An 18,883-nucleotide genomic window follows, 5' to 3' on the forward strand; every position below is an offset into this window, starting at 1 on the left:
TTAACCGTTTCAGATTTCTCGCTTATAATTTCGATTTTTAGTTTAGCTTAAGGAGAGTATTTTCTCCCATTTTAGATTGAAGAAAGAAAGTACCGTAAGTTATTATAAACCCTGAGAAAATGGACACTAAAAAACGACAAAGATTCCCTTTGTCGTTTTTTAGTGTCCATTTCCTGATTTCTGATTTCTGATTTACCTGGTTGGGACAAAGGACTTGTGATTAGTTATTTTTTAATGCTTTCCTCTAAAGAGTTAATGTCAAGTGCATTTGTTGTACAGGAGGTACTCCAGGTTTTAACAGTGTGCTTTACTTACTATGATATTGACCCAACACAATGCTTTCAGATGGATCTGGCTTGAATTAACGGAAAAAAACAAAAAAAGCAAGCAAGCACAAATGTAGTGGAACAGGAAGCTTCAGTTTTCTGTTTTAAGACATTTTTTATCATTGTTTTTAATTGACAATAAATAAAAAGATGAATTATAGTTATATTTGTTGATCTTTGTTTACTTCTCCGTGAAAAAAATCCATATTAGAACACATTCTAACCCTAACCCTAAGTAATTAAACAATAGCTATATATTCAAAAATATAAACACCGACGGTACATTAATGCTATATACAGTTGACTAAAATTAGATAACGATAGGTAATGAATAATAAAATACCGGACACAGGCAGGCTGCAAGTTTCCTAGCTGTTTTACAATATTTGACATATTGACAATGTAACATCAAATAATGCATTAATCAACATTCAACCACTATTCAGCACTTAGACCTTATGTCCGACATATTCAGTGCATACAATGTTCTCCCTGTTTTATAAACTTGTGAGCTATGGAAGTATTCTCTTTGTTACAATTTTATGGTGATCACTGGACTAGCGATGAATTTGAGTACCGTTACAGGATTTCCACCGTGTCAACAAACTTTTTTCCAGTCTATCAGTGTATGTGTGCATACAGTATATAAGATATTTAATTTTCACGCTCATTCCTGTTTGAATGAAAGTGTATTCAATTAAATATATGCCTTAAGAGCCACATTAACATCTCACAATATGGGTACATACAGAACATTCTAGATTTTAAGGGTATTCAGAGAATCGGAGAGCTTCGAGACAATTCACTGTGATGAGTGCTCCAGTGAGCTGCCTCCACTGTCTAGTAACAGGGTTCTTCATTTTGTCCAGAATTAGGTGGAGATCCTGGATCATGTCTTTATAGCTGTCCCCATAGCGCATGCTCCAGGAATACAGGAAGTCATAGGCAGGTTTCCACATGGACTACAAGAAAAGAGAATTAAAGACTCGCAGGAAGCAAATAGGGAAAAACTAAATAACACTGTATATATTGATAATATTAAATATAAGTCACTGAGGAGCTAACTGACCTGGGCGTTGATTTCCCCAGTCTTCCCTGCATGTGGAGCCTCATAGTTTGCTATTTGAGCACTGTTGAGTTTTCCAAATTTCTCAGCCAGCTCCCTCCATCTTATACCCAGTTCGACTGCAGTGGACAAGATGACTGTATTCTTCATTAACAGTGCCACCAGACTGACATAGTCCATCTTCAAAAGACCCTTTAATGGCAACAACAATAAAGAAAAGTAAACAAGTGGCAGATATTAGTAGAGCTGATGAAAAGCTTTCAAGAAAAGAAGAAAACATTAACAGAAGATTAATAATTCGTACCTGCGTAACCAGCTACATGTTTAATTTGTCACCAATCTGCACAGTTTCGCCCGAAATAAAGACACCTCACCGATATATATACTTACAATCATGAGTTCGTGTTGGAACTTTCTTCTGCTTTTCTCTGCATGGCAATCTTCCTTCAGCTTTTCCAGTACACACGCAACCTTGTCTGCCTCGTTTTCCGTATGCCTATGGGTAATGGCATCCAAGGAAAGGTTGGAGTATCCCAGGGCATCAGCAAAGGTTCTCCAGCTGGTTATTTGTGAAGTCACCAAGGTCTGGATGGCTGAGTACATGTAAGTTAATTTTTTGAAGGGCAGTGTCATGTTGTACAAAAGGACATCTGTGGTGATATTTATACCAGTAAAGTCCAGCACTTGCTCTCTGGTAATTATCTTAATGTTTTTGCAATGAATTAAGCCCGTCCTTCCTCTGCAGAATCCAATGTACCACTGCTTTTCTTTAAAGTTTCCAATTGACCTAACCATTTCTCTGGAGAGGAGTGCCAAAGTGTCCCCTTTGAAATACTCCAGAAGGTACTCCATCCTAGGCTGACGGAGCACAGACTTTAGGGCCACCCCGTACCACTTAAGGTTCACAGATTTGACCTGGAATTTATGTGATTCTGGAAATACTTCTTCAGGAATAGATGAAGATCTCGCCATCTCCATTCGTCTGGCCAGTTGCTTAGGAGCTACTTTTTCTGACCGTACAGGTGCAGCTGTTGGGGAAGACACCTGGAAATGTGCGATGGTAACAGAGTTTGAGTCCTGCAATTTTAAATCTATGTTGAAGCAAGTCAGTTGTGCATTCCCAGAATGGGATAATTCAAATGGAAAATGCAAAAACTTCCCCAATTTAAGTTTACTTGGTTTGACTTCTTTTCGTTCGTCTTCAGCTTTTATGTTAAATGTTGAATTTGTGATGCCAATGTCAACAAGTAGATCTTCAAATGTTTCGATCTTAAGCTGATGTTTTCCCCAGAGATGCAGCACAACTGGGGGCAAGTTTTTGTTGCCTTCCCGGATGTCTGGAAATGGAAGCCTTGGTGGAATATCATTGTGACGGGAGACAACCATTACCGCCTTGAAAGATGGGTGAATGTACCTGGGACCATATACAGCAACCATAAACGTATGATCAAGGTAGTCCCATACTGATGTTGCAGGGAACTGGATATCAGTGGCCTTTGCAGCGGCGATAGCATAAAAATGGTTCCTAAAATGGTGCAGCTTTATCTGCATGACGTTCTCCTGAATGAAACAGTCGTTGACCTTGCCATAAGGCCCCTCTTTCTTGTCAGATATGAGACCTACCAGTGTGGTCATCACTTGACTCAAAGGATCGTTCTTTACAATTCCATCTAGTTTCAGCTCCAGGGTGATCCCTTCCTTGGTGTTCAGGTTGCTGAGCCTCACTTCCAAAAGTGGACTCATGGTGGCTGTGTAAAGGGTGTTGAGACAATGAGGAGGGTCAAGGTTAACTTTGAATGAAACTTCTTGAACCTCCCCTGGATGAACGTGACCCTCTGGGATACAGATACTATTTTGTGAGTCTGGTAAACTGACCATGCCTCCATTGTGGTCAATCTTGCAGGCAGCCATAGCGTCAGTGGCCTGTGTTTGAGCCCATCCAGGACTTTGGCTCATCAATCCCAGGTCAAGACATGACCTGGTTAGCTGCCTGTGGCTCAGCCAGGCCATCTTATATGCTTCCCTGTCATTTTTTAGCCACTCAAAGTCTGGGTTCAAAATGGGCTGGGGTGGTTTGTGGTATTTTTCTAGTTTTGATTCCTTTCTCTCAAGTTCATCCAAAATCTCTGAGGCACTTCTCCATCTTCCAGGTCCGTTCCTAACCTTGTGTTTGTATTTCAGCCGGTTCCCCACATTGCCCTCATCTGAAGATGTGCTAACTGAATCTTCATTATTGATGTCTTTTAAGTTTTCAGGATCCTGTTTTGCATTTGATACGTTGAACAGATTTTTCTCAGTGCTGCCATGCATGTAATCTAAGAAAGGATTGGATCCAGCAAGTTTGTTCCAGAATGGATTTAATGTTCCCAATAGAGGTGTGACCTTTGGTTGTGAAACTGTACATTCAGAATGCTTGGTTGCTTGGGATGCAAAAATACCTGTAAAACAGGAAAACCTTTAAGGATTTCTCTTTGATGAAACAGACGGATAGAGTTCAAGTACAAGCAATTCACCATTTGATTTTTTGCGTGTGTCATCGTCTGGTTCAATCAATGTCCCCTCCGATCTGCTCCTTATAAGACTGCCAACATGACAGAGAGATCTTGCTCTTCCAGCTTCCATAGTTACATCTGTGATAATAAAGAGTAGTTTGTTGAATATAGCAGTCAAATTACGCATAGATGTAATTCATATGCTTTTTTCATAACGAACAATGAAAAGTCTTGGTGTCAGTGAGGGTAAAAAAATATGGTATTTTGTTTGTAGCAGAGTTGATTAGTAGATTATAGGCCAAACTATAAAAATCAAACACATTAGGTTACAGCTCTAACCTCTGTCCCAACTGTCCCATCTGATCTCTACTGTAGCAATCTGTCCTGTCCTTTGTTGCTGAACCTGAGATAGGACAATGGGAAAAAATGATTACACATAAAAGATACGATTATATATGTTCCTTGTCCTCTCTTTTTTAAGCACCAGGGGGGAGCTCTCCGGAATTTTGATGTACCCGTACCTGTACTTTGACAAATAAAGATCATTCACATTGGTACATTTGTTTGGTACTTCCATAAGGATGGCCAAATAATGTCAGCAGCGGGGTACTTGCAACTGGTTGTAGTCTATCTCTATAGAGAGGATTAAGCCTGCGAGATAAACAAAACGTGAACTTTTCAGCATGTCACTTTTTGACAAAGGAACACTGCCCACTCCGGTGAGTCAGTCACTAGTGATGTTGTTAAACCAGTGACACAAACAGGTTAATCTTGTCTTTGTCCGTTTTTATGCTCATAACAAGACATAACATACTATTAATAAAATATTTGCATATGGTGGATAGTATCCATATTTCCATTCATTATGCTTCTCTTCTTGTTGCTTATGCTACTGTAAGGTTTATTCCAAAAAACAATTAAAGAAACTGTAGATCTGAAAAGAGTGCATCTCAAAAGTAGGACAAGATATCAGACCTTTGTTGATTGATATTGTTAGAATAACCTAAATTAAAATATAGCCTACAATATTTTGTTAAGCATAAAATAGCCATTATCAGCAACAATAAAAATATATGATCACCATAAATTTAATTTAAGCTGTGATTTATTTATTTGATCACAAGACTTCAATAAAACAATGTTTAGGTAATTTGCCACTTAATATCTAATAAAAAAACAACATTCACATAAATAAAACATTGTTTTCACTTACCATACGCGTTGGTTGCAACACCCTGACAATCCAGGTCGACTCGCAGGGAGTACTACCTCAGTGTCTTCCGACGGGAAGACCTCTCGGTTTCTTCAGACGGGCAGACCTCTTCTCGTTACTTAGCGATCATCTGTTTGCATAGAAGGTATTTTAAGTTCAAATTCATGCGCGCACTTTCGGGTGTTATTATACCCTCCAAATGTCCTACTGTACAATGCCCACAGCCCTTCCCTGTTTGCGAACAGGTATTGCTATACAGGAAACCAGGAAAGTGACATTTACCGATAGAAATGTGCAGTATTAACCAACCTTTAATTCCTGTAGACTTGCTGGTCAACCGGCAACAACTATGCTCTATAAAACTTGTAACGCTACAACAAAAGCAAAGTTAACTCAAGTTTGTGAATCAGCTGCGGAACAGTTTCAGCGAGGTCATATCTGAGCTCTGACGTAAATATCCGGTTTCGACTGAGGGTTGAAGGGAGGGGGCGTGTCATCCATGGGAACGTCACACGCCAACTCTGTGATCTACCGTTTCCGCAAGTTGTGCTTGTGCGTGTGTGCGTGTGTGACGCGTTCAATACTGATAACAAAAAAAATAAGTTTCAAAGCAGCGGCTCTGTGCAGCAGAGGACGTCTGTTGGTTGTGTGTTTATAAGTTACAAAATACTAAAACTATTGCTGCCAGTGTGTGCTGCGGGGAAGACGCGTTGCCTTGGCTGCAGGGACAGGGGTTGTGCATGGGACTCGTGCATGCTTGAGCTTGTTACAAGTGTTACCTCTACAGCTTCCCTGCTCCGAACCGTAGTTGGGAGCGAGCTGGTTTCAATTCAATTACTTGGCTCGTTGCAGGTAACTTGCTTGTCTAGTGGTCCGGTTAACATATCCGAAGCACAAACAGTGAGGCGTTGGTTGGTTGCAGCAATGAACTAGCTTTATTTCTTCACGGTGGTACATTCACGAGCATTAAAGGCTACTATCACGTTCGCACAGTCGACTCCGACTGATTTCCCGCGCGGTCCTTTGTTTACACTACCCACAACACACCCTTTCTACTACGTCACACCTAATGCGCCGCACAAACGTATTTTCCCCCAACTCAACCACCAGGGGGAGGCAGAGACTGCAACACAAGTATAGTTGGACAGTGATGCTTCTTTCCTTCACATCACAAGACCTATCCTTCATAAGTTTCCAAGCTCCTGGAACTTGAACATTCGGACACCAGGTGCACAATGATGACTTTTACATGCTGCAGCAATGACTTTTCTATTTATTTGTTTATTCTCATACATGGCACTTCGAATAATTGTTAATATATTTCGAGGTGAATGTTGTGTTCATTAAATCATGAATGGCAATCTTATTTCAAAGGAATAATAATAATAATACTTTTGAGCAAACCTGTTTCTGGTGTTTATATTCAAACTACTTATTGCCACAGCCTTATAATTACTAAATCCTTCATTAGGGGTCTTACGGAAAACCTAGGAACCCTATTGAAATCATTATTATTATTATTAGTAGTAGTAGTATTAGTATTTTTACTTGAACAAACGTCAACACTCAAAATGATTTGGTGCCGGAGGTGGTATAATCTGCAAACTTGGCACACATGTTGGAAACTTATGGCGCGTTTCCAACGGCGGGTGCGCTTCGGCCAGGTACGCCTTGGCCCAGTAGTGAAGGTGCGGTTTGGCCCAGCTCAGTTACGGCTGGCTTTTCAACCGCTGACAGTACCCTTATGGTAGAGTGGGGTTTAAGCCGGATGGCGATAGGCACGACAGCTACATAAGCATCGTTACCTCTTAGCAGCCTGACGCATTGCTAACAAATCCAAGGAAAAAGAAGAACGTGACACAATAAACAAAGAGCAACCATGTAGGACGTCCGAGAAGGACGCCAAACTTTTGCGCAATATTTTCTAAAATAAACAAAGCTTTCGCCGTTGTCAAGAAATACCTTGCGGGTAGGCCTACTGTCTTTCTTTGTAGCCTACTGTGTTTGTTATTATCCTCCTGTCCAACCAACTGATGGCGTGTGTAGACGATATTAAGATCACAAACGACTGCGTCAGGTTCTCCGTCGTCTCTGGTTCTTCATCCACTTCCACATCAATCTAAAGTAGACTGATCCATCTGCTGCCGGCTGCGGCTGCCGGCTGCGTGTTATGCGCCATGACACCAACAGCAGAACGGTTATCCAAACAAAGAAATGTACAACACTTGCTTTACAGTGTGTTTAATCTCTCTCTCTCTCTCTCTCTCACAAACACACACACACACACACACACACACACACACACACACACACACACACACACACACACACACACACACACACACACACACACACACACACACACACACACGTGGCGCTCGCACGGTCGTAGCTCATTGTCGCTTTGGCGGGCCAAATTCTCTGGACGGGCTAGGCAGAGAAAGGGGAGGTAACTTGGCCACTTATGACAATATATGGGGTCACATTCCAAATCAGCGTGCCTGAGCTTCCATTTTCTCAAAGGCGAGCAGGATACCTAGTGCTCGTTTTACACCAAACGCAAGTTTTAACCACTGGGGACGATAGGCAGGCTAGGGGAACTCATATTTATATTAGAAAACCTCATAAAGTGAGATTTTCATGCCATGGGACCTTTAAACTATAACATTGCGTTAAAACCATGTAGGCTCAGCTTTTGTAAGTGGATACCAAAAGGAGACTCCATAGTATATACCCATGCCAAATTGGAAGTTTATATCTGCAAAAGAAAACAATGTAAAAGTGGTACACACATCGTTTCGCAAACATCTGGTTTGACAGTGGGTTTTGACACAGAGTAAGCTATAGAAACATGGTTGGTGATTGTTTTGATATGCTTACTTCAGGTAAACCAGTTTTTAAGGCATACAAACCTTTTTACCAAACCTAACAAGCTCACTATACCTCTGTGTTTGGAAAACTTATTTCTCAAAATTTAATCCAATCTGACCTCAGGGATATACATGTCCATGTAGTGTAATTGACTTGTATAGACTCGGCCAAATTACCGTTGTGTTGCTGGTTCGAGATATGGCATAAAATCAAGCAATGATTTCTATCTTGAATTTATTAGGCCATGGCCAGTATACTCTGCATATTGTAGGACCCTGTGATTGTTGCTTGTTTTAATTGTGTCCATTCTTCAAACTCACATCCGCGCTTTCTACTTGTATGTGAAATGATCCCAGACCCTGTGGAATTATTTCTGCTCTCTTATATCATTTGTATCTATTACCTGGTTACAACTGCAGTTCACACTCCTTGGATGTTGGGTATCATACTATCAGACAGACTAACTTTAACCAGTCTCTGTATGTGTGTATGTCCTGCAGTTTTCTCGACCATCCATCGATGATTTACGGTTGGCGGTTGTATTGGGAACCCAATGAAGTACAGTGTTGAGTGAAATGAGCAGCTGTCGAGAAAGCTGTTGAGAAAGCTGCAACAAGCCAACTCCTTTGGCTGAGGGCCAAAGGAGTGCAGGGTCAAGTCGGAATTGGTATGCAATCTCAAGCGTTAACGTTGCAGCAATAGCCTATTGTATTGACACAAGGTTATGTGGAATTAATAACACAATGAAAACCACTAAAATGACCTGAAATCCCACAATTCTGGCCCCAGAAGATAAACCAACCAACCACCATTCATCCTTAACAAATCTCTGTTATTAGTGCAAACACAACTTCATAATATATACCATTGAAACTGTATTGTATAGTGGGCTGCAGTGGGCTGCATTGAATGTCAGCAATGTAAATTGTGAACCACTTGGTGGCGATGTTCCTCTATAGTTCATTCGAACCAGCCAGAAAGTCACGCTTGGACACCGACACTGGACATGTTTAAAATAAGTTATTTCCAGGAAGCTTATAAAGGATATTTATCTTTGATGTTTTACTAAATTGTACTGTCATATAGATATATGTGTGCAATATACACATTTTCAGTGCTGATATACCTCAATTCAAGTGTCAACTTTGCTGGGATGACCACTTTGCTGGGTCAATCGACCCTCACCAAAATGACCAAGGTGTCTATCAGTTGAGGAGCATGTTTTAATTCATTATAATTTCAGTTGTATCACAGTGAAATTAATAAATTATTTTTCATTGGTCTTTTTCTTGTTTTCATTGACCTGGACAACTGGCTCCTAGTGCTCTTTTCAAGCTATCCTTAAAGGAGGGGACCCCTACTTTCTTCTCACAGATAGCCTACTTGGGAAGGGCTGTGCTAAAACTTTCCTCTAAATAGAGACCAATGAAGGAAAATCTCAATAAATTGTGTTATTGAGATAATCCAATCACAATAACACAATTAAAAAATCGGAATAATTAAAAGTTTGCACAATATTCTTGGTTTGCCAGCTCTTCTTGCAAACTTCTGATAGTAGGCCAAATCATTTCTTGTTCTCCTGTAAATAAGAGGGACCTCGTGGCTTTAAGAAACACAGCTGTACTGCAGAAATAAGAAAAAGACTATCTGATTATTTTAGCTTATTGTTGGGCATTTTTACATGATCTTTGCACTATTTAGTTAACGTATTTGTGGGATTTGTCCCATTACTCCCCACAAACGTATTTGTGGGGAGTAATGGGATTACGGATAAATTGTCTTATATAATAATTGTTGAATCCATGTTTGTGGCTAGTTCTATAAAGGGCAGATACAAGTACAGATAAAGGGCATAAATATAATCTTTTGTAAGGGCGGCGACAGGAAGCCAGGCTACTAATGAGTGGTCATATGTTAACCTTATTTTTATTTGGTTACTTGCTTAAATCTGAAGTTAAATGAGGAATCTGAATCTAAAGGCATCTAGACACAGAACCCCTTTTAGACAAAGCAAAGTCAAACCACCAATCTTATTTTTTATAAATTCACCAACTTCCCGCAGTTTAATATGTGTCTCACTTTGAATAGACCACATCATAATAGATGTTGGATAAGGTAGCCATTTATGGCATATTTCTCTCTTTTGTCTGTGCAATAATGGATGGCGAAGAGTGCCGATGTAGTAGGCCTATGTATGTAGGTTGGGGATAGGGATGATATTTTGAAATGTTAGGGCTACTATGAAAGTCCCTTAGCCTACTCTGTGATTTTATAGGTATATTCCTATCTTTATCTATATCATAATAATATAGACTTTTCGCTTTTAGCATCTCTAATACACTTTCAATGGAAAGGATGTTATTTCGGACAGGCTCTAAATCAAACACAATTGTCTGCACAAGTAGCCTACCTTTTAAGTACCGTCCCCCGTTTGTAATTCTTGAAATGGCCCCTTTTCACATTTTCTATTACAGAATCATATTTGTAATTGATTCAATGGCCCCTTTTCACATTTTCTTTTACAGAGGCATATTTGTAACTGATTCAATAATGAGTTAGGGTCTACACACATTTTTTAAATATGTCTTAATATGCATAGTGGGTTGGCTCAATAATCAAATCATAAACTGAGTCGATTACTTAATTCTGATTCATACTGAGTTTATTCAGTGGCTTACATAAATTGCCATTATCGAAAAGAAATGCATTGAAAATTAACGTAAATTTTACAACATGCTTATTTAAATTAAACGAATCAATGACAGTAAATTATTTCAAAATCTTACAAATAAATCAAAGTGCGCCTAATTGAGGACCCCTACATACAAGAAAACGTGTGGTTAAATATAACTTACCACGATACATTTGTATATCAAGTCAAAGCAAATCCAAGTACATTTCCATCAGCTTCCAATATTTTCTATTGTCCATATAGAGCTAGAAATAACTATACAAAATTATCGATTCCTGGTCAAATACATAACTCACCTTTACATTGGTGCATATTTAGAATCTAACATACCTTTGTTATTATTTACAACAGATTGGCAGCTAACCAAGATTGGGCTACTTACACACTTGGTTCAACGCACAGAGGCTGTGAGGCGAATACCGTCAAATAAACCTATAACTGTTACACGTTATCAAAACTGGGATGGGATAAGATAGATAAGAATAGAGAAATATTTAGGCTAACTTACGAAGTAACCACAGATAGTGACTTTAACGAATAATGTCTCCTGCTCAACAATAAAGTGCCAGAGTTTGGTCTTGAAAAATATTCTATGCCAGCAGTAAACTTTACCGGCCACAAATACCGCTTCTTGACCATGGGCGTCGTCTGATGTAGGCCTACTTGATTTCGATGCCTTGATGGGCAGTAGGAACCAGTTTAACATTTTAAATTAATTCACTTGATTACAGTTCCATATTGCATAGGCCTAAGTATTTCACCGAAAGAAGATCATTGTGAAATCTGGCTATTTAGTAGTCTAATTTGATTTCTTGTCTAATTCCTCATTTTGCATATAGAAATGTCCCCGTTCCTTCAGAAAATTTTAGCAAATAAAATGTTATGTTCAGTTTATTTTAATAGTCCAATTAGAGGCTGTTCATGCCTCCTACTCCAGAGTGTGCATCAGGTGGCAGCAACAGGTCGGGGGAATTGCACGGAGGGCTCCCCGGTGCGCTGTGCTCGCTGTCGGTGTCACTTCCCCGCTTCCCCCCGCTGGCCCCGGAGCCAGATCCTGCAGACCCACCGGCAGAGTGAGTTTTTACGTGTTTACTCAAGTGGTCACTTCTCATAAATCTCTTGTTGCAAACCGGACACGCGAACCTCTTCTCGCCGGTGTGTGTGCGCAAATGTCGCTGGAGCTCATCGGAGCGCGTGAATCTCTTACCACAAAAGAGCCAGTTGCACACAAACGGTCTCTCACCTGTGTGCCATCTCAAGTGAGCTTTAAGATGCGACGTTTTCCCATAAACTTTACCACAACCTGGAATGTGACAGCTATGGAGACCCTTTCTCCGGAGGCTGGCCCCCGCAGGACCCAGCCGCTCTGCCTCCTGACAGTTCGGGCAGTCGCATGTCGCTCTTCCAGAGTAGCGTCGACCAGAGGACCTCGGGGACCCCGCTAGAGGTGCAGTTGGCGCCCCGGAGAGCATAGCCCCTCCTGCCCCGCCTAAAGGAGACGGGCATGAGTCTGGATAAGAAGACAGTACCGGTTTGAAACCGTCCATGAGGTGCTGGCCGGTGGTCAACAGGTGTGGAGAGGGACTTGTGCTGAACGCGGAGTGACTTAAACTCGAGTAATCGGAATTATATCCCCCTAGAGGGGAGTGCAAGGATGTCTGGAGTCCACCTGAGTGCAGGGAGGTCTGCAGCGTGGCTCCATTCGGGTTCTGCACGTCAATCCACCCGGCGCCCACATCCCACCACGCGGACGCCCCGGTGGTACCGACCTCCCCCGTGGGGATCCCAGGGTGCGATGATTTAAACCAGGACTCGTAGGGGTGGGCGACGCTCATTCTTGGGTATATGCCCTGCAGACTGTCCACTGACGAGTGCACCTTTGAGATAAACACGGGCTGGTGACCAGACTCTTGAGTGCTGTTGGAAACCGACGCTTGGAATACGGAGTAGTCATTTCCAAAGTGGGGGCCGGACGCGGTGCCGGGCGTCAGGGAGAAGGCGCTGGATCCGGTTGACCCGTTGAAAGAGTCCGATACACCGGATCCACTGCGAGACACACCAAACCCGGAGAGGCTGGGTCCCAGGCTGCAGCTGTTGGCTCTTTTCCACGGATGGAAACCCTTTCCAAAAGATGAAGAATTATCCGAAAGGGTGGAGGGTGAAGGGCTCGGACTCCCTATTTTATTACATGTTGCAGCTAACATTGCTAAAGGAGTCGATCCCAATCTCCGTTCCTCCTGCAATAACAAAAGAGTAAGTAAGTAAATGCATATGGAGTTACGGAATATAACATTTCAATTTAAATAGAACGGACATTTGCTGCAATTTTGACAAGTGACCAAATAAAACGTTTCCCAACATAGTGCATTTTAAAATCACAAAGCCGACAGATTGCAACAATACAGGTCATTAATAGCCCCTACCTTTAGGACGAGACGACAAGAAACCAGGGAAAGTCACGAAATATTAACTAATGTACGCCAAATGGGACATCACGGAGAACATGCAATTGTTTTTGGGCATCGACTAGAAACTTCTCTCCCTTTTGAAGGCGAATTCTCAAATCTCCGCGTCGGGCGTTTTGAACCAGCTTACTAAAATATAAACATCGCACTGTCTTTCCTGCTGTGTATCAAAGTTATTTTAATCCAATCCGCTGGACAATAAAATGAACTAATTAGACCAGTAAGAAACTCCTTAGACTCACCCCTAGAAGTGAAGTTGCCATCACAAAAAAGTGCCCTCCTCAGAGGATCTTTTTATATTTATGAATCAGAGCAGTGTTTTTTTTAGAGGTTTGCAATACAATGATGTGTTCCGCCCATTCCACCACAAGTGTAGGTCCTCTCCGGCTTTGAAGTACCGCTGTGACACCGGCGACCAATCAGCTCCTCTGTACCACCACACAGCCTAATTCTAACGTGAGGTCATCAATAGACTACTTCAGACAGATCTCCAACCCCTCCGCCACCCTGATTCATAATAAAAGAACGGAAGATATTTTAAATAATAGTGAAAATAATTAAGGGAAATATAGGCCTATTGAAATGTAAAGGATATCGATTGCCATAAATGGCTTTTTGTACGCTGGATTTTGATTGGTTTTTGGATTTGGGCATTGTTATTTTTATCCTGTTTTATACTTTCAGATATTTGCACCCCTTTTAGATGATAAACTTCCAGGGTCCTTAATAGCAGTGGCATGATTTGATCCAGGGTATCTTGTATGCAGTACAGTTAATATACACAACTATTATATCGATATAAAGGCTGTATTGTTCCAAACTAAGAACAAGGGATATTAAATTGTCTCAAACTTTTGTTTTACTGTAAATACATCCAATTATCTCGAAAGTTTTGATAGGCCTTTTTGAATTAAGAGAAACAAGGAAGGATTAGCCTAGTAGTAGTGTTAGTAGTGGTATTAGCAGTAGTAGTACGACTAGGCTTAGTTGTAGTAGCCTAGAAAAATAAGAAAAATGAGAATGATAGAGGAGGAGGTGAAGGAGCAGGAGGAGAACGAGGAGGATCAGAACGAGGAAGACGATGTAGCAGAAGTTAACCAAACACAATAATGTTTAAGGCTGTAAGTAATAACAATAATAATAATAATAATAAGAGTAATAATAATAATAATAATAATAATAATAAGGAACCCCCCAAGCCTTCCTTACCTCCCGATTTTGGAAGGTTATGCTTAGATTGTAGGAGAAAATATTTGATTAGCCGATTGCGTTTAATTTGTGTTACCGTGCACAGGCCATTGACATGGTATGCAGGCCTAAATTAATAGAGAGACATCCAGTTACATAATACGATCTCGGACATTGTCCCTGATTAGCATTCAGCCAACACAAGCATACATTTGATTTGAATTTCAAATTTAATAACGCAGGAGGTTTTTAATCATCCGCAATTGTATTTGTTTGATATTAACAGGCTTATTGACTGGGTATGTTGACCAGCTTGGTCATTACAGGACAGCGAAAAGTTAATTAAAACGACCAGCGATTATTCATCCGATCCTCCGCTCACCATGTCGCTCCTTTATTACGCACCTGATGGATGGAGCGGCTGATTAATCCCATGTTCCTCTGGACAGCGTGTTTCTTGACGACGTCCAGGATAAAAAAAAATTAAAATCCACATCTTCGAATGTACAAAAAGGCCTATATATATGAACAAAATGAATAGAAAAATAGAGTATGAAGGCTAGAAAATACTGATGACTTCAACCAAGTCAAAAATATCAATCATAGTAGGCCTACTGAAAATGTATTGCAACAAAACCGAATTTGTGATATAGTCTTTATCATATATATATATATATATATATATATATATATATATATATATATATATATATATATAGATAGATAGATAGATAGATAGATAGGATATATATATATATATATATATATATATATATATATATATATATATATATAGATATAGATATAGATATAGATATAGATTTAGATATAGATATAGATATAGATATTTGTATCCTTTTAATTATTTTTAACTGCTACTTTAGTATTTTTAACTCGATATGTTTACACCGTTTTCGCCCCAGATAAACTGCTATTGTAAAATAGTACAATAACATTTTAATCCTGTTGATAAAGGTCTTCTTACCGTAGTCCTCCAGCAGCGGGGAGCCGCGGCTGCTCGCTGGTTGAGAGGGCGTCCCGCTGCCGGGTCTTCACCTCGGCGCACGGATTGCATCCTACTCAATAAAAAATGAAAGAATCCCATAAATAAAGACACAATAAAAGGTTAAGGCCCATTCCTCAGTTTGTAGGACGTAGTGGTTCTGTCCACTTGTTCTCCTTAATGTGCAGGGCTACAGCCTCAGCGTTTTACTGATACATGTCAGGTCTTTTTTTAAACCGAGAAAGAAAAGTAGAATAGTGTTTTCCACAGATTGATAATTATCAGCCTCTTAACAAACATGTTCAATGAGACACCGTGTCGTATTCAAATATTTGTCCGTAAAGATCACCATTATTTTTTGCTGGATTGGAAATATTATCAAACTTTTTCTTAATTGTGTTCCAAGAGGCCTTAGTTCGTCTGGTTGTTCGCAGGTTGTTCGCAGGGCTGTAACTGTATGCGGAACAGATGTCCCCATTGAGGGCTTTATTTTCCTACACACATGGGCTATATTACCATCATGAAATCAAACTCACAACCTGTCCCTTTCGCCACAATAATGGCCGACTTATTCTGGGCCGCTGAGCAAGAACAAGATGTGCTCAATATTGCGTGCTTTGGAATCATTCTGCTTAAAGAGCCCGAATAAATGAGTCAAGCTGTAAATGCAGAACTTTACGTTTAATGTACAGATTTGGATCTGCTCATGCAACGAGATAATGTGAAGCCCTTCCTGTTAAATGACGAGATATGGAGAAACGGAGGATATTTGCGTGGGGCATTGTAAACCTGCTATTGCTCCACGCAATTTTTTGTAATCCTTTGTTGGGCACTGAAGTTGTAATTCCTCAAGAGAATGTATTTTTTTCTTTGCAGGCAAAGTATTGCATTGTGTAAATGGACCATTTCCCATTGCACTTCCCCTTGTTGTGTTTTGATCATGTTAACAGATCTGTGCTTATCGTTGCCATTTTTTGTTCTTCCTTCTCTCTTTTGGATACTGGGGTTTGTTGACCAGGAAGTGGTTTTAGGGGAGCAGATGTCCATGTGGGGTGTGGTGGGTTGCCAAGCCGGTCTTGAGCATGGCAGTCACAGACACAAGGGTCCAAATGGTGTGACAAAGGATGTGCAGGAAGGCACTCTTCGCCTGGATGAGCCACAGAGAGGGTCTCCCCCTCTGCCAGCCTGCAGGGATCTGGAGCCAGAGTGTGTGTGTGTGGGGGGGGGGGGGGGGGGGGGGGATTGGTGCAGCATGTGTTACAGGTTATTGAGCACATACATAAATACTCACACCAACACAAACAAAAACATGCACCCCATGTACACACACACACACACACACACACACACACACACACACACACACACACACACACACACACACACACACACACACACACACACGTTTGTTGTTTCCCGCTGCTTATTTATTTGATGGCCCATGCATGCTTGTCACTGAAATATACCGCTAAATGTCCTCCCCTTCTGAGTGCAGTGCTTGTCCTACAAGCCACAAGGACCTGACATTATCCCTCCATCCCAAATTCCCCAGACCCAGGTGTGTACAGCACAGACACACAGCTGAAGGCGAGCACTGGACCATTAACAATGATATAAATGCCTGGCAGATAAAATAGCTAGTTAACAATCTTTTGACTGCCCTAACTTCTGAGCCTTTGTGGCTATCGATCAGCCAGCTGCTTCAGTCTTTGTGCCTGGGATCCTCTGGTCTGGAAAGTGCAATGGGGGTGATCGACACAACCACACAATCATTTTCTCCCCACCTTATACTCACTTTCCGCATCTCCTTTTTAAAAAATTTAACTTTAAAAAGCAGCTTTTCCTTTCCTTTGAACACATTTTGTTTCCAAGAAGGTATTTCCTTCTTTTCTTAAATAAATTTGAACTACATTTGAACTCCATGAGTTGTGAAATTGACATATCAGTGCACTTGCTTTGCCTTAATCAAAATCGTTTCTTGTAAGCAGCTCCTGGCATTTACGTATATATATAAAAGCCTTACTTCTTTCAATTGTCATTATGTTGGTTTATAGACCGCCTATGTAATTTACGTGTTCATAATTGATCTCCTTCCAATGTTAGGATAATTGCATGCTAAATTACGAATGTCCACAGAGGTGAAGTTATGTCAATGTGACGAGTGCCGTTAAACAAAAGTCTTTGGAGATGGCATGCTCATGGCGTTCTTCGCAACTGTCTTTCAATTAGTCACCAGAGTTCTTCCACTGCACTGTTAATTATATTTTTGAACTTTTAATCTACTTTTCTTAACATATTGCATATCATTTTTGGGATGTTTTTCCTGGATCAACAACTGCACAATTTAAAAAAAGTAAACGAAAGGAATTTGGTCATTGTCACTTATAAATATGTTTGTTTCAAAGATTTCCAAATAACTTGGGCCTACTTGTACAAAGCAAACGACCAATATCTTTAAACGTACTTGTTCTTGACAATTTGAGAGAGAGAGAAGAAATAGTTTAGTCTGCAGCTATTTGGCCTGACTTGTACATCTGTGGCCCATGAAACCCTTATTGACTTTCCCTGCACCCAGCCCTTTGCACTTTGTCAAGTGTTAGCGGCCGTCTAAGAGACGGACGGGCGAGGGATACAAAGTGGAGTAGTAAGGATTAGCTCTGGCTCTTCAAGTTTCACTAATTATCCTCCTGCAGCCATTCGAGCCGTATTGGATAATAATAGAAGTCTTTGTGTATGCCTGTCACGTGTCAAGTGTGGTTGGAGGAATCCAGCGAAATGCAAGGCCAGAGAAATATTTGCCCTCCTTGTTTTATCACCATGACATTGTGTGCCACCATTATGGCACACAATGGAGTAGCATAGGGCCGATCTTCAAACACCTCTCGGAGAGGGTGAAAGAGAGATGAAGCTGTGCAGTGAATGATATAGTCTTAATAGGGTGTCAGGTCAAACAGGTGACCAACACATTTTTTGGTTTGATTTTGATTTGAAGCTGTATTTTAATTTGATAAAGACATAACGTAACAATAAGGTTTCATAATCCAATGCACATTTGTTTACACAATATTATGTGTTATTTACATCCATATTTATTACGTACCAAGGATATTAGTTAGTTATTAATATCTGTCAAACATGTACAATTCAATAAAATATATATTTTTTCTCCTCCCAAATGATAATGCAGACAATATCTGAGATAATCTTTCAAAGGCTCTCTAAAGTTCCTTCAAGTGGCGGTTGGCACAAACCACAGATTACCCCCTTCCACGGACAGCCCAGTTGTTTTAATTAACAGTCAGCGCAGTTTCCCAGAGGGCAGATTGCCTTCCTCCATTAAGTTAGTTTATCATACAATAAAGAGGTTGCCTTGTCCTTTCCTGCCCAGACAATTGGTTTTAATCAGCTAGCGGGTTGCTCATGGTAGACAATTTATGCACAATTGACAAGGGTGTAGGTTACCACTAAACACCCAACTGACACGGCTCATGTCACTGGCTGTCACCGCTGTGTTCTCACCAATGGGCTGACACTTAGCAGGGTAAATGAAAATACAATACAGAATGT

The 18,883-nt window shown here is 40.6% G+C and overlaps 2 protein-coding genes across 11 annotated transcripts; both read right to left on the reverse strand.

The window, feature by feature from the left end:
* Positions 1-421: 421 nt before the first annotated feature.
* On the reverse strand, positions 422-6,126 carry macc1 (MET transcriptional regulator MACC1). Of its 9 annotated transcripts, XM_030374815.1 has the most exons (8): positions 5,407-5,673; positions 5,098-5,227; positions 4,224-4,287; positions 3,906-4,022; positions 3,016-3,830; positions 1,783-2,436; positions 1,396-1,584; positions 422-1,288 (listed from the first exon to the last, which is right to left on the reverse strand). In XM_030374815.1, exons 2-8 carry the CDS (start codon positions 5,098-5,100, stop codon positions 1,091-1,093), a joined length of 2,040 nt encoding a protein of 679 aa, XP_030230675.1. In that variant the 5' UTR covers positions 5,101-5,227; positions 5,407-5,673; the 3' UTR covers positions 422-1,090. The 9 variants fall into 9 exon arrangements, with proteins under 9 accessions (XP_030230675.1, XP_030230673.1, XP_030230674.1 ...); XM_030374813.1 differs by lacking the exon at positions 5,407-5,673 and adding an exon at positions 5,877-6,126 and having other exon boundaries at positions 1,783-3,830; XM_030374814.1 differs by having other exon boundaries at positions 1,783-3,812; positions 5,407-5,763.
* Positions 6,127-10,612: 4,486 nt separating this feature from the next.
* sp8b (sp8 transcription factor b) lies at positions 10,613-13,529 on the reverse strand. 2 transcript variants are annotated; one of them, XM_030373648.1, is made up of 2 exons: positions 13,368-13,529; positions 10,613-12,897 (listed from the first exon to the last, which is right to left on the reverse strand). In XM_030373648.1, the coding sequence occupies exons 1-2, from the start codon at positions 13,386-13,388 to the stop codon at positions 11,569-11,571; spliced, it is 1,350 nt and encodes a 449-aa protein (XP_030229508.1). In that variant the 5' UTR covers positions 13,389-13,529; the 3' UTR covers positions 10,613-11,568. The 2 variants fall into 2 exon arrangements, with proteins under 2 accessions (XP_030229508.1, XP_030229509.1); XM_030373649.1 differs by having other exon boundaries at positions 13,084-13,521.
* Positions 13,530-18,883: the final 5,354 nt, after the last annotated feature.

Source organism: Gadus morhua, chromosome 13 (assembly GCF_902167405.1).
Source record: "Gadus morhua chromosome 13, gadMor3.0, whole genome shotgun sequence".
NCBI classification, from domain to species: Eukaryota; Metazoa; Chordata; class Actinopteri; order Gadiformes; family Gadidae; genus Gadus; species Gadus morhua.